This window comes from Nelumbo nucifera, chromosome 1, assembly GCF_055504915.1.
Source record: "Nelumbo nucifera cultivar China Antique chromosome 1, China Antique-T2T, whole genome shotgun sequence".
In the NCBI taxonomy this organism is placed as follows: Eukaryota; Viridiplantae; Streptophyta; class Magnoliopsida; order Proteales; family Nelumbonaceae; genus Nelumbo; species Nelumbo nucifera.
The window spans coordinates 64,656,759-64,671,308 of NC_142649.1; the positions used below are offsets into that span (position 1 = coordinate 64,656,759).

Sequence of the window (14,550 nt, forward strand, 5' to 3'; positions counted from 1 at the left end):
ATCTGTTAATAACTTATATACTTGTGGCTGTAGATTATGTGAGCAAATGGGTGGAAGCATGTGCATACCCTACTAATGATGCTCGAGTTGTCATTAAATTTATAAAAAATTCATATTCACTCGTTTTGGGACACCTCGAGCCATCATAAATGATGAGGGGAAGCACTTCTGTAATAAACAATTCGAACAAATGTTGAACAAATATGGTGTTACACACAGAATTGCAACCCCTTACCACCCTCAGACTAGCGGCCAAGTAGATGTCTCTAATAGGGAACTAAAGCAGATTTTAGAAAAGACGGTCACCACATCTAGGAGAGATTGGTCCTTGAAATTAGATGATGCACTTTGGGCTTACCGTACTGCATTCAAAAACCCAATTGGCATGTCCCCTTACCAATTAGTTTTCGGCAAGGCGTGCCATCTACCCATTGAGTTGGAACATAAAGCTTATTGGGCTACCAAATTTTTAAATTTTGATTTGAACAATGCAGGTAATGCAAGGAAACTTCAGCTCAACGAGTTAGAAGAAGGGAGGAATCAAGCTTATCAGAATGCCCGCACTTACAAAGAAAAAACCGAGGCATGGCATGACTCTCAAATTGCAGGGAAGGAGTTCAACGAAGGAGACAAGGTGTTGCTCTTTAATTCTCACCTGAAGCTATTTCCTGGGAAGTTGAAAACCAGGTGGAGTGGACCCTTTGTAGTGGCTAAGGTATTCTCTTATGGAGCAATTAAACTACATAATGATGATGGGAGTACATTCAAGGTAAATGGGCAGCGTTTGAAGCACTATATTGAAGGAGAACAATCTATTCACCATGAATCCGTTCTCCCCTTGAAACAACCATAAAAGGAAGGAGAAAGTCAAGCTCACGACTTAAAATGAGCGCTTGTGGGAGGCAACCCATCGAGTTCAGTTTTTGTTTGTTTTGTTCAGTTATCGTTTTTTGTTTGTTATTTATAAGTGTGTTTTTTTTAATCGTATCTCACATCTGTAGGATCTCAACAAGGCATTCAGGTAAGTACCCTTAAATCTTTCTCTCCTTTTACACATATTCCTATACATTGAAGACAATGTATACTTTAAGTGTGGGGGGATTAAGGGATTTGATAATTTTTTTGGCATGCTTTGATCATAACTTTTTAACCTTTCCTTTTGAAATTTTTGTTCCCTAGAGACTTGTTTTTGAATAATTTCAAACTATCATGAATCATGTGCTTAGGTGGAATAGACAAGAAATGATGCAAGCAAGACTAGCTGAAATTTTCGGCTATAGAAGGCATCTCATTGCAACCCTATTTGATTATTCTAGAACTTATTTTGCTAGACATGTTGAGACAACGATAATGAGTTCATGGATTAGGTTGACAATGGTGATGATATCCCCCCTCAAAAAAAAGAGAGAGAGAACTAGTGTGAGATGGAGCATAAAATGCACTCACACCAAAAGCAAAAGAAAAGGGTGAGATGGAGCATAAAATGCACTCGCCCCTAGAACCACAAAACCTGTTTCACCTTTTGATGCATTGAACTCATGATAAGTGGTGGAGATGTGATGCATAAGCAAGATAACATTCCTTGTTTTTTAAGGACAGTTAGCAGTTTGAATCCGTTAAAGCAATGAATGCTTACTTTACTCCTAAAATGTTCATGCGATGAAATGCTTGCTCCCCTTGATTGTTAATTCGACTTGGGATTGGTGATTAGAGATTATTCTTTGACAAGTTAAAGAGGAAAAAGAAGTGGACGAATGGAAGGATCATTAAACCTGGATCAAGGCATGCAAGAGGACAAATACCCTGTTGAGATTTATCCAAAAAAAAAAATTTTTTTAGTTAGCCTGTTCCTGTTTTAATTTTGTTTTGAGTTTTGTCTTGCCCGAGGATGGGCAAGGTTTAAGTGTGGGGGGATTTGATGAGAGTAGAATTTATCACATTTTTATCCCCAAATATTTTGTCTTGCATACTTAATTAGTACTTAATTGGACTCATATTTCTTGTATTTTGGTTCAGGGCATGAAAGAAGGCATCAGGAGCAAAGAAAGGAAAATCGGATGATTTTTCACCGTTTCGGCTGATTCAAGACCCAATAGATAGGTAAGAGAAAAAGCCAAAACTTTCATGTTTTGGGCTTTCGCCGATTTGGCCTGCATCGAAGTCAAATCTAGGCCTGAAGTCGGGGCAAATTCGTAGGAGGGCCCATAATACGAATCTAGGAACAAGAAACTGAGAAGAGTATTATCAGATCTAAATTTATGATGTAATCCCATAAAGATAAAGAGATTGAGTTCAGTAGATAAAGAGATAAGAGTAGGATTAGACTAGGACTTTCTATTTTTGAGAGATTAACTTCAAGAAAGAGTAGGAGACCACCCCCTCCCCTTAAGCTATATAAAGGGGTAGAGAGGCATCAAGAAGCAGAGGAGCAATCCAGCTATCAAGCAAGAAGTCTACAAGAAGGAAGTGTCGGCAAGGAGAAGAGGAGATCTCAACTCCAAGGGCGAAACCATGAGTTCTTTTTTTCCTCTTGTTTGTTTCATTTCTACTAGTATGAACTAATTTATCTGTAGTTAGGGTTGTGGAAAGCCTAATCATATCAATGAATATATTTTTATTCTGATTTATTCAAGATCGTGATTTCCATATAGTCTATGAATTATCTTGCTTAATGCTATTAGGAATGACCATCTCTTAATTGATCAGGTGCATGTGAATGAATCGAGAGAGGAATTCACATAGCTGACCACATAATTCATGGTGTGAATTGAATGGTATATAGGGGTATATACACATGATTCATCTGAATATAATAGTTTTTCCTTGGACTTAATGCGCTTCTATCTTGAGAACTCTAGTCGAGAGATCGAGGGGTTACCTGATAGAAGTAGTTTTAGTATATCTTGAGAGAGAATATTAAATAAAATTGGAAAGACTTCAACTTATGGGAATGACAAATTATCTTGGATAATCTCATCCATTAATAAACATTGGAATGGTTAGGTGGACCGAAAGCCCTAGCGAATTCAACCACTCGTTACATACTTCAGCATTGTTACTTCTGCTCTTGTTTTCCTGTTTTTGTTTTTTCATTAGTTCTTATTCTCAAATCTGAAATTCGATTGTCCAAATAATTAGGGAAGGCTATAGTTCTAATACTTATTTTGTTAAATCCTCGTGGGAACGATATTTTTATACTCCCTGATAACTAGTGCACTTTGCGTCTTCATCTTGCGGTTATGAATTTGACTGCGGAATATTAAGCGACATTAAATTCCGGTAGGTCGGCGGGGCTCCGAGGTCTATGGTCTGTCCGACGATCTTGTCTCTTTTGATCTTTGTCCGACCTCTCGGACTTTTGCTCGTCGATCTCTCTCCTCTTTTTGTCGAGCTTCTCATCCTCGTCTCTAAGCTGCGCCTAAGCCTCTTCAGCGTTGATACACTTCTACGCATGGCTCATTAGCGCAACCAACGTCTGAGGAGGATTTTTGGAGATGGAGAAGGGTGGAGCCCGTGTTGTATGGTCGTCACTGCGACTACTGGTTTTAAGTCCCTAACACGGTGCACTAACTGAGGAGAGCAACCAGATAGTCCTTGCTGACAGAGCGGGGCCTAGCTACAAGGATGAGGCCTCGCTTAAAGACCTGTGATCAAGAAAGAAGTCAGAGGCTCGAGGAGTGATCCCCGGGTAAGTACTTAGATTCTCAAATCAGTAAGAGGTGGTGAATGGTCGGGCCGAGCTATAGGGATGCTGGTCCGAGCTAAGTAGCAGTATTGGTGTCCAAGGTTCAGTCCCTTACCTCGTGCATGGAGTACCTTTTTATAGCTGGGGGGTCTGTATCCTGGTCGGAGTAGGGTTCCAGGATAATCGGGATAGAGTTCTCCGCCGAGGTTACTGGGGGTAGAGTCCTACTCCTCGACGGAGTTGTCTTCCCATCCTTATCTGCTAGGCGAGCTTATCCGCGTAGCTGACATGGTCGGCGGGATTAGGCGGGGGACCACGATAATAACGTGGCTCGGCCGGACTACGCCGACATGGCCGAGTTGTGACAGGTGGCCGTGGGCCTCTCTAGGCCAGCTCAGCCCTGCCCCCAACAGAATTCTAGACTTAGACCCTTAAGCTTCATGGTGGAAGCTAGTTTGAAAACCCTACAAAAATACACCTATCAAAAAGACCCCATATAGGGTGGACCCATTACTTTTTTGTATACAAGGTTACCCGATTATTCTCCTATCCTATGCCTATTAGATGCTGAAATGTGAAAGAAGTGTTTCTGTCACCTTGTTTGAGCCAGATTACCCTTGATCTTTGTTTCCAGAAGGCCTCCTCTTGTTCTAGAAGATGGATAAGATCAGCTTTAAGGCCATATTCCTTTTTTCTAGAAGTAAGCGAGGCAAGCCACAACAGTGTGAACTTTTCTAAATTAAGTTGAAACGCCCTACTACGATATGAATCCACTGGAAACTACTCCGGTTAATAGTAAATCAAAACTTGCTTTAGTAGACAGCCTTGAGCAACTTCTACAACCCAGTGGAGAAAAGATTATCAAGGCCAAGAAGGAATACATATCTGCATCACAATCATCAAAATCATGACATAAAGAGAAAAACCTCACTGGCCTAAGAGAGGGTATTGATGCCGCGTAATCTGAAAACTCCCTCGTGTTTGATGACTCGGATTCCGACTTGGGTATCTACTTAGCTTGGCCGAGCTGTATGAGGCCGAGATAGAGGAAGACCGAGTTGATATTCGGATGACTGAGCTGATGCGTGCTGCAAGAGGAAGAAGGTGAGAGTGCCCGGTAATCTTTTACCCTGGGAGGACACTCCGATGCTTAAATCAGAAAGTGTTTGATAATCTTCTGAAAGATTGAGAGAGCTTAAGTATACTTAATGCGCATACCTTTTCAAGTGGAAATAGGTGCCTTTTATAGGCATCAGTGCTCAGGACCCTCTTGGCAACGGGTCTGAGCTCTTTGCGTAGCTGTTTCCATTTTGTCTGGTGCGTTAATGCATCAGATGCAAGATCCTTGCGGTGGTTATTGTCTGTTTGAGTAAAGTTGAGGCGTGCGGCATGGTGAGCTGTTCTAACGGTCACGATATCGGCACTTTTGGTAGTGAATTGCTGGGGACAGTTAGCGAGCTCTTCCTTGTAGGTTGCCATAGGTCCTCTTAGCTCGGCCAACTCCTAGGACAGATCGCTGTAATCTTACGGGGTTTGCCAGGTCAGTTTTACCAAGGTGGGGTTCAGCCTGAGCGAGGTGCTTCAAGCTAATTTACTGAACTGATCTGCTGACTCAACGCCAAGGTATCATTCGGAGGCCATGTGTCAACATACAATTGGAAAGACCAAATTATCCCTCATCAGGTATGAAAGCTGCATGGAATCTAAAGGATCAAAGTGCAGTTGCAGAATCCGACTTCGATTCCATTTATGGTCTGCTTCCCAGGGCATGGGCATCACAAGTGGAAAGGAATGTGGGTGAAAATGGTCCCTGGACATTCGATGATGCATGGCTTGATCATAATGGAAAAGTGCCTCCCTGATAAGGCACCGAGATCTTATAGCTAGGCTGGATAAGATTGATGTTTGGGTCCATGTGATTGGCTTACCTGTGGAACTGGCCAGAATATCTAACTCCACAGGTTGGCCGTTGGCATGGAATTTGCAGGAACTACTATTGGTTCACCATATGAACCCAGAACAGAAGAGGCAAAGAGAAAAAGTGGAGTAAAATCATAAGAACAAAGGTGGCAATGAGTATTTATATAGTCGTCCCTTGTTACGGTCGGTCGACCCCCTCCCTAGCTATAATGAAACTATTCGGGTTTTGTTTCAATATGAACGCCTCCCGATCGAGGCCGTTTAGGTCAGCAGGTTGAAGATAAGTGTTCCTACCTACAGGCTACAGAGCCAAATCATCTCCTCCCGAGGTTTTGTCATTTACGCTCGGCAGTTGGACACCTAAATCATCTCCTGATCCGTCGAGTTAAACCTGATATTTTCTTCATATGTGAGTGAGACCCAATAAAGGCAAATAAACTGATTTTAAATATTCCATACATATATAGTACCTGCTGAAGAAGGGCAATCTGATAGAAGCCGATCTCCTGGAGGACTTTGGTTAGTGTGGAGAAAGGGCATTTGTTTCTTTAAAAATTAACTATGCTACCACTGTTCACTTCATTTTTTCCACAGTGAGCGACTAGATTGTAGATAAGGCTTTTATATCCTCATTCTCATATTTGTCGCAGCGACCACCTTCCAATTGTACTGAATACTACCTACAAAACAAAAAGGGTCTCAGTTCATGAGTTCATCTCACATTTTGTAGCTATGTGCACCCGGGAGAGGGGTTATACCAGCAGGAATTTGAAAAAGTACGGTCTCAAGCCTCGGGTGATTTCATGAACAAGTGTCGTGGTCGTGTCTGCAAGGAGCATTTATCACTTGGGGACGTAATAGATTGGGAAACTTCCATCAACAACAGATCAGTTCTATTAACTAAATTAAAATCTTCACTAAGACAAATGAGAATTCCCATATACAGTATCTTTCTAATAAACTAGTGAATGACCCCGTATTAATTATGGGAAATCACTAACGTTAAATTTATATTTATCAATATTTTAAATAATTATTAAAATTTTTAATAAATATTTATTTCAAAAAATATATTTTCAATAATTATTAGAATATAGATAATTTTTTTTTATTATGATACATAGATGGTTAATGATTAATTGAGATTGATAGAATGTAGACATAAGTGATTGCAGATATTTCTGCATTTTTTTAGGAATGGATTAAAAATGGTGGTAGTGGGTTGTGGGCTTTAGTAGCAACTTCTCAGAAAAATGAGAAGGCCATATGGGGAGTTGTACCCTAATAGTGGGTTGTGGGCTTTTGTAGGAATTTCTTAGAAATTGCCGCGTGTTTAGCTTTCTAAAAAATGAGAAAACCACTTGCCTGAATGGTGGTAGCGGGCTGTGGGCTTTAACAACAACTTCTCAGAAAATGCCATGTGCCTAAATTTAAAAAAGCCACGTGTTTGAATAATGGGGGTTGTAGCCTGAAATCATTACTTTAATATATATATATATGTGCTTATTTGAAATAAGTGTTTATTTGGGTTAAGCAATTATTGGTGTTTGGGAAATAAGCCCAAAATAAGTGCTTATTTTAAAAATAAGGACTTATTTTTTTAAGCCCAAATTTCAAACTTTTTTAAGTGCTTATACAATAAGCACTAATTCAATTTTTTTTCTTCAAAAATAATCCCTATTTGAATTTTATAAAAGTGCTTTCGTAAAAGTACTTTTATAAAGTGCTTCTGTAAGCACTTTTATAAAAGTACTTCAAAAAAGTATTTTTGAAAAAGTACTTTCATGAAAGTGCTTTTATAAAAGTGCTTTCATAAAAGTATTTTTATAAAATTGCTTTTGTAAAATACTTTTGTTAAAAGTACTTTTATAAAAGTGCTTTCGTAAAAGTGCTTTCATAAAAGTACTTTTATAAAAGTGCTTTCGTAAACTTTGAAAGAAAATGAAGGACAAAATGGTCACAAATGCTTATTTAAGTGCTTATTGGAGAAAAAGACTACCAAACACCCAATATGAAATAAATTCTTATTTCTTAATATAAGCACTTGAAAAAGTTGGGTGCCAAATGCAAATATGTGCTAATTTGAATAAGCATTTGTTTTTAAGCACTTATTTTTTACATAAGCACTCCCAAACATAGCTTAAGTAGAATCTTTTTGTCATAGATGTTGAATAGGTATTCTAAGAAAATGATGAATGCATAAACCAAACACATCAAATTTGAAATTGATAGAATGAATATAAGATTCCATGAAATAACTTAGAACAAAACAAATATGAGATTTCACAAACAATCAATGGATCAGTTTTAGGTGTGCAGAACAATTACCGCTTCTATTGATTCAAAAGGGAGGATGAATAGAGCAAACACCAAACGACGTTTGAGGCAATGGAGAGCAGAGTGATGTGTAACCTTCACTAGAACAGGAGAGGTGAATCGTGAGAGTTTGAGAATAGTAAAGAATGGTAGGAGGAAACCCTTAACCTTGAACAGAATTACAAACCCTGAACAAATTCTCAACCCAACCCATCTGGACCCTAATGGATACCCTTGACCCAATCCCACTTGACCCTAATGGATCACTCGACCCATATTGACATGCCCATAGAATGAACGGGTATGGATGTGTTTGAAGTGGGTGGGTTGGGTCAACATTACCACCCCTAGTTGAGTAGTGAAGGTAGCAAGCATTCTTAACCCTAGGTATACGCTGTACGCAGGAACAACTACATGCTTTTACTAACTTGATGAATTACACCATTAAGCAAAGCACATCTGCTAGGGATGAGGGATCCCAACTGTTGAGTCCAAATTTATTCCAACTTGATTTATAGTCACACATCTCAAATATATTTTATAGATTTTGTATGACCCCATTATTAACGAGTACGACACATGTTTGGGATGTGCAGCTCTAAATTATAAATTATTAGTTAGGATCTGTGCGATTTACGGGCTTTGTTGTAAGAAATTGAGCTAGAAAGAGTCTTATGCCATTCCTTATTAGGTTAAGTCAGACTAAATTCATTGCAAACATTATTGGTATATATATTGTTTGATAAATTTTCATTAAATTTTTATTTTTAATAATATTTATCATACCAATGTTTTAAAGATTAACCCAGGACCGAAACTGTTTTGGCCACTAGTTTCCAGGGTAGTGGTTCAACTATCCAGTCCAAACGAATGACCTATTGCAACTTAAAAAATAATTAAAATATATTAAAATAAAAATAAAAAATGGCCAAAAATTGTTTTTTGGGTCAAACTTGTTGATGGTTAAACTGCCCGAGTCAATGGGTCATTGACCAAGTGAAAGGTTTTTGGCAAAGAATGGTTCATGGGTGAAATGAAACCAGTTGTCTAAACGATTTCCAAGCCAAATGGTCCAACTGCCCGAGTAGATGATGGTTCAAAAATCATGGATTATACAATATAAAATATTATATTTTTTATAAGAAATATAAAATAATATGCCATACACATTATCTATTAAGGGGTTAGTATTTGACTCGAGGTAGGTTGGACAAATCATGATTTTTGAACTATTGTTGACTCGGACATATTAACCATTTAGCCTGGAAACCATCCAGGCAACAGGTTCCATTTCACCCTTAAATTGTTACTTTTCCAAAAACCCTTGACTTGGTTAGCAACCCATTTACCCAGGCAATCAAACCATCAACCCGGACAATGGTTTTTTGCTATTTCTTTATTTTAATAATTTTTTATAACAGGTCATTCATTCAAAGCAGATGATCGAACCATTGACCCATAAACTGGTGGTCAAAATGTTTTGGTTCAAGTTAGTTTTTAAAACATTGGGACAAATACCATCCCACCCTATCCTTGATGGCAATCAAACCATCAACCCGGACAATGGTTTTTTGCTATTTCTTTATTTTAATAATTTTTTATAACAGGTCATTCATTCAAAGCAGATGATCGAACCGTTGACCCATAAACTGGTGGTCAAAATGTTTTGGTTCAAGTTAGTTTTTAAAACATTGGGACAAATACCATCCCACCCTATCCTTGATCACCAAAGTTTGGGGTTCTTTGAAACACACCCTAAACCCAACCAACAATTAAAATAATTGCCCTGATCGGGACGAGGCAATTGGAGCCCTAGTAGGAGCAGGTTAGACTGCCATCTTTACTTGGGTTTTTCAAATGCACTATAGAAAAGTACAATTGAAAAAATGAAAGTTTGGTTGGTATCAGGTTGAACCCCTAAAGGGTTGGGTTGGGAAACTATATGTCATTATGTTGGGTTTGAGCAAAAGCATTAGAGAATTAGGTTAGGGTGAAGGCAAACACATATTGAACCCGATTTGTTGTATTTTGGTGCTGCCAAATTTGGAGCCGAGGGCAGCGGAGTAATTCCCCAAGGGCGATGACTCCGATGGTCAAATTAGCCGAAGGCTTAGAGAAAGCTAAGGTCACCACAAGAGTATAAGTGATAGCTCAAGTATGCTTGTGTACCTTTAGCTATTGCATCCCTTTTATAGTGGGAGTCGCCCAGGTGTTCACATAGGGGGACTCAAAGAGGCATCGGCCAACCACGACCCCCTAATTAGTGACTCAGGAGTAAATGCACCCAAAACGTGCACCCATATTAAGTGCTCCATAATCATTAAGGGCAGGAATTACCCAATTGCCCTTAGGAGATTGTCCTCTGTCAAAAATACCCCTAGTCGATGCCACATGTTAGGGTCTAGCAGACCAACCAAATATACCTACATCATATTTATTTTTTTTATTATTTTAAAATTGAATTGAAATCAATTTTAAATTAGTAATTTTTACTTGTATTAAATTTTAATTTATTTAGTAAATTGGTATTGATGTATAATTCAAGTCATGATATTATTCTAAGCTTACTATTATTCAAATTTTTTAATAATGTTATAATTTGTTATTATAAATTGAGTGTGAAGACAAACCCATACTAAACCCAGATTGTTGTGTTTATTTTTTATTATTTTAAAATTGAATTTAAATCAATTTTAATTTATTTAGTAAATTGTTATTGATGTGTAATTTAAGTTGTGACATTATGCTAAGTTTACTACTGTTTAAAATTTTTAATACAGTTAGAATTTGTTATATATTAAGTATAATACTATTGTAATTAATTTTACAATTATTATTGTTAAAATTGAAAATCTGTAATTTATTTTGATTTTTATATTATGTTAATCATTTCAAATGGAAATTAAATGAATCAGTTTATGAATTAGCAACATTAGTTAACTAAATAATTAATTTTGCAAACTATGATTATTAATTGAGTTTAACATATAATAATACAAGTGATGTCAACACATGGGCCCATATTTTAAAGAAATCAAAAGTTCAGTCTAAGGAGAACTTGTTGATGGAAGTCATTTCTTGATAAATCTTTGATACAAAAACTGACATAAATGGGGAACTTTGCTTTGCAGCTAGAAGAACAAAGCACTAAAGATTTGCTCAAATAAATTATTAGTTAAATAACAGAAACCTAATATACAATGAAAATTATATATATATATATATAGATAGATAGATAGATAGATAAATAAATATGTATATATGTATATAAACAAAATCCATAGTGGACATATTTATCTCCTTCACCCTACACTGCCAAAATGGGTCTAATGTATAGAGCTTTACAACTCCAAGATACACAACCTGTATAATTCCACAACGGGTCTCTTTTATAACCTATATATAGGTTGTTCTAATCTAACAACCTGTTCTACTTCGGCAATGTTGCTGGAAACCAGCAGTTTCGCCAATATATGATAAAAACCTATACTATACATTAAAAGCAGCAACCGGTAATCCAGTTTGACAGCACATATTCTTGATCTGATCTGAAGATCCAGTCAGATTCCATAAATGGTACTTTGAATCTGAATTCGTTAAGGATGTTGGATATCTGAATATAATCAGATTCGATTCAAATTCTAAAAATTTTAATAAATTATTAAAAGAAAAAACATAACAATTTATATAAAGAAAAACAATTTTCAACTACTTTCATCATATATATTAATATTGCACGTCTTTTTATAAGTATATATATATATAAAAGTAGGATCAGATCAGATCCTTTCAAATTGGATAGGGGGTGATCTGAATTCAATCCGAATATATAATATATTATATATAATATTTTATATTTCCTATAAAAAATATAACGTTTTGGGAGAATGATGGTTCAGCACAGGATTAGAATTTTTAGGCCCAAAGTACAGTTGGGGTAGGTGCCAGCTCAGAATTGATGCCAATTCATGGGCTGGCATTGGTGTATAGAGTGGAGGTATTTGACATTTTGAATGTTTATAGGTCTGCAATGGAATTCAGAAATCTGCATTGGGCCTATCCGTACTTTTCCATAACATTTTATATTATATAATCCATGGTTTTTGAACCATCATCTACTTGGACGGTTGGACTATTCAACTTGAAAATTGTCTAGACAACTGGTTTCATTTCACCCTTGAACTATTCTTTGCCGAAAACCTTTGACTTGGTCAGTGACCCATTTGCTTGGGCAGTCAAACCATCAACCAATTTGACCTAAACAACAAATTTTGGACATCTTGTATTTTAACTATCTTTTTATTATTTTATATTTTAAGTTGCAATGGCTATTCATTTGGACTGGACTGTCGAACCACTACCCTAGAAAGGCAGTGGCCAAAATGGTTTCAGTTCTGGATTGATTTTTAAAACATTGGTATAATCAACTTCAATAAATATTATTAAAATAAAAAATTAACGAAATTTAATACAACTTTATCAAAAAATAATGTTTGTTATGAATTTTGTCTGATTTAACCCAATAAGAAATGGCATAAGAATCTTCTAGCTCAATTTCTTACAACAAAGCCCGTGCATCGCACGGGTCAAGGAATAAAGACTCCGTTAGCTTATGGTGCCTAAAGAGTATTTCAATTTTTCCCCCTTTACTTCTCACATCAAAGGGTGGCCGAGGTCAACTTAACCATGACAACGAAAAAGTCCTTCCTCAACGTTATCAAGGGACACAATACACAAAAAAATTATAATGGGCTTCATTTTGCGAGGTTTTGGGCCTTTCGGCCCACTATATGAAACTCAATTCCTCGCCACTCACACTCTTATCTTTTTCATGGAAATACTTCTTAGGGTTGGATTATTCCAAATTCAGAAAGACAATAAGTCAATAACGTGCTTTCAAACTTTGTTTCTACTGATATTCGACTTCTCTCTCTCTCTCGGCCTATTCTGATCACTTTTAAATAGAGAAACCAAATAATTTGAGTTTAATCTCTTGTTAAACCCAACACAAATGCAGTCACCAGGGTATTAACTTTCTGACAAAAAAGATGCCAATAAATCCTGTAATATTTTATTAAATAACTAAGATGACAATTCTCCATCATGCTTTATTAGGGACATGCATTCGTTTGCTCGTGTAAAGTTTTAATTCAATGAAGCTCGATAACATTTTAAATTTGAAAAAACAATCTTCAATCCCTGCAACTCTCTTTTACGCACGCGTACAGAAATATTGCTCACCACAAGATGAACCACGAAAGCAGAACCCTGGCGGAAAAATGGGATCGATCCATAAAGAAACAAATATGCGCAAACAGATGTTGAAGTTGGTATCCGGTAGTATGACATCGGATTTACATATATAACATGGAATGAAGAAGGATTAATATTGAGTTGTTGAAATGCTAGTCGCCGGCGGCCGGCCTGAATAATTAGTCAGCTCATGATCACCGCACAGGCACCTTGATCCAACCATTAGCAAAAGCAATCGCTAAGATGACAAAGGGTGTCGACATACCAAAAATGATAATGTAGGGCAGAGGAGTCTTCATGGGGTTCTCCCCCTCCCTCTCTCCTGCTGTCTGCCAATACCTAAGCAATTCATTCATATTTAGCTTTCTTTTTCTTTCTTTGTATCTGTCACTGAATTAACTACTAAATGTGTACTGTAATAAAAAAAAAAAAAAAAAAAAAAACAAGGAAGAAGATGGAACCATTTCTTACTGCTGTGGTTCTTCTTCTCTAGTGATGAACTTTTTCTTCCCTGCTGGCTTCACATCTCCATCTCCACCACCTACCAAAAATTACTCATCAGTCATCATTTTTTAAGCCTCGTTTTTTAATATAAATTGCAGGGAAATAAAAGAAAGAAAAGAAGGAAATTAAATTAAACTATCTGATCATGCCTTGATGATAATTCGCCATTTTTATTTACCTAGTTTCGCACGAATTTTGGAACGCTGAGACTGAGGCCTCTTCCTGTGTGGTGACTGAAAGAGGGTGCAACAGATAGGAGGAGGTGACGATGATTTGGAGGGGAAGAAGAGTGAAGGTAGGGTGGAAAGAGAAGAAGAAGAAGAGATACAGATACTACACACCTTTGCTGCCATTTTCCAAATCTCTTGCCCGTTATCCCTTCACCCCATTTCTTATCTTATACCTGTGGACATATCGATGGACACATGTCTTTTTCCTAGACAACGACTCTGTTAATTCCATAAAATGACCATAATGCCCATTTTGTCCATTAACTCAATGTCCCTTCCCCTCCGGGCTTGCACGGGCTCCCGATAGACCGCGCCTCACAAAACATCCCAACCGTGGGCATGTCTTGCCATACATCGGCAACATCTTCTACATTTATATTTATTATTTATGGAAAGATGTTTTTGATATAGCATGAGATGTGGCTGTGCGATTGGTGTGAGGAGCATATCTTCCTTTTTTTATATAGCGACTCTGCCAATTCTTTAAATGACTATAATGCCCATTCTACCCATAAGAGATGGTTGAAAGCTCAGATCGTGGATAGAAGATCCGTAATGCATCGGTGAAACACCAAGGATAAAGGGACAATTGGATACAATACGCATCAGACGTGGCCTCACTTTTCATGGGCCATTTTTATA

The 14,550-nt window shown here is 37.3% G+C and overlaps 1 protein-coding gene across 1 annotated transcript; it reads right to left on the reverse strand.

The window, feature by feature from the left end:
• Window positions 1-13,190: 13,190 nt before the first annotated feature.
• LOC104594242 (uncharacterized) lies at window positions 13,191-14,057 on the reverse strand. Its single transcript, XM_010254459.2, has 3 exons — window positions 13,857-14,057; window positions 13,646-13,715; window positions 13,191-13,513 (listed from the first exon to the last, which is right to left on the reverse strand). Exons 1-3 carry the CDS (start codon window positions 14,029-14,031, stop codon window positions 13,369-13,371), a joined length of 390 nt encoding a protein of 129 aa, XP_010252761.1. The 5' UTR covers window positions 14,032-14,057; the 3' UTR covers window positions 13,191-13,368.
• Between the last annotated feature and the right edge of the window lie 493 nt (window positions 14,058-14,550).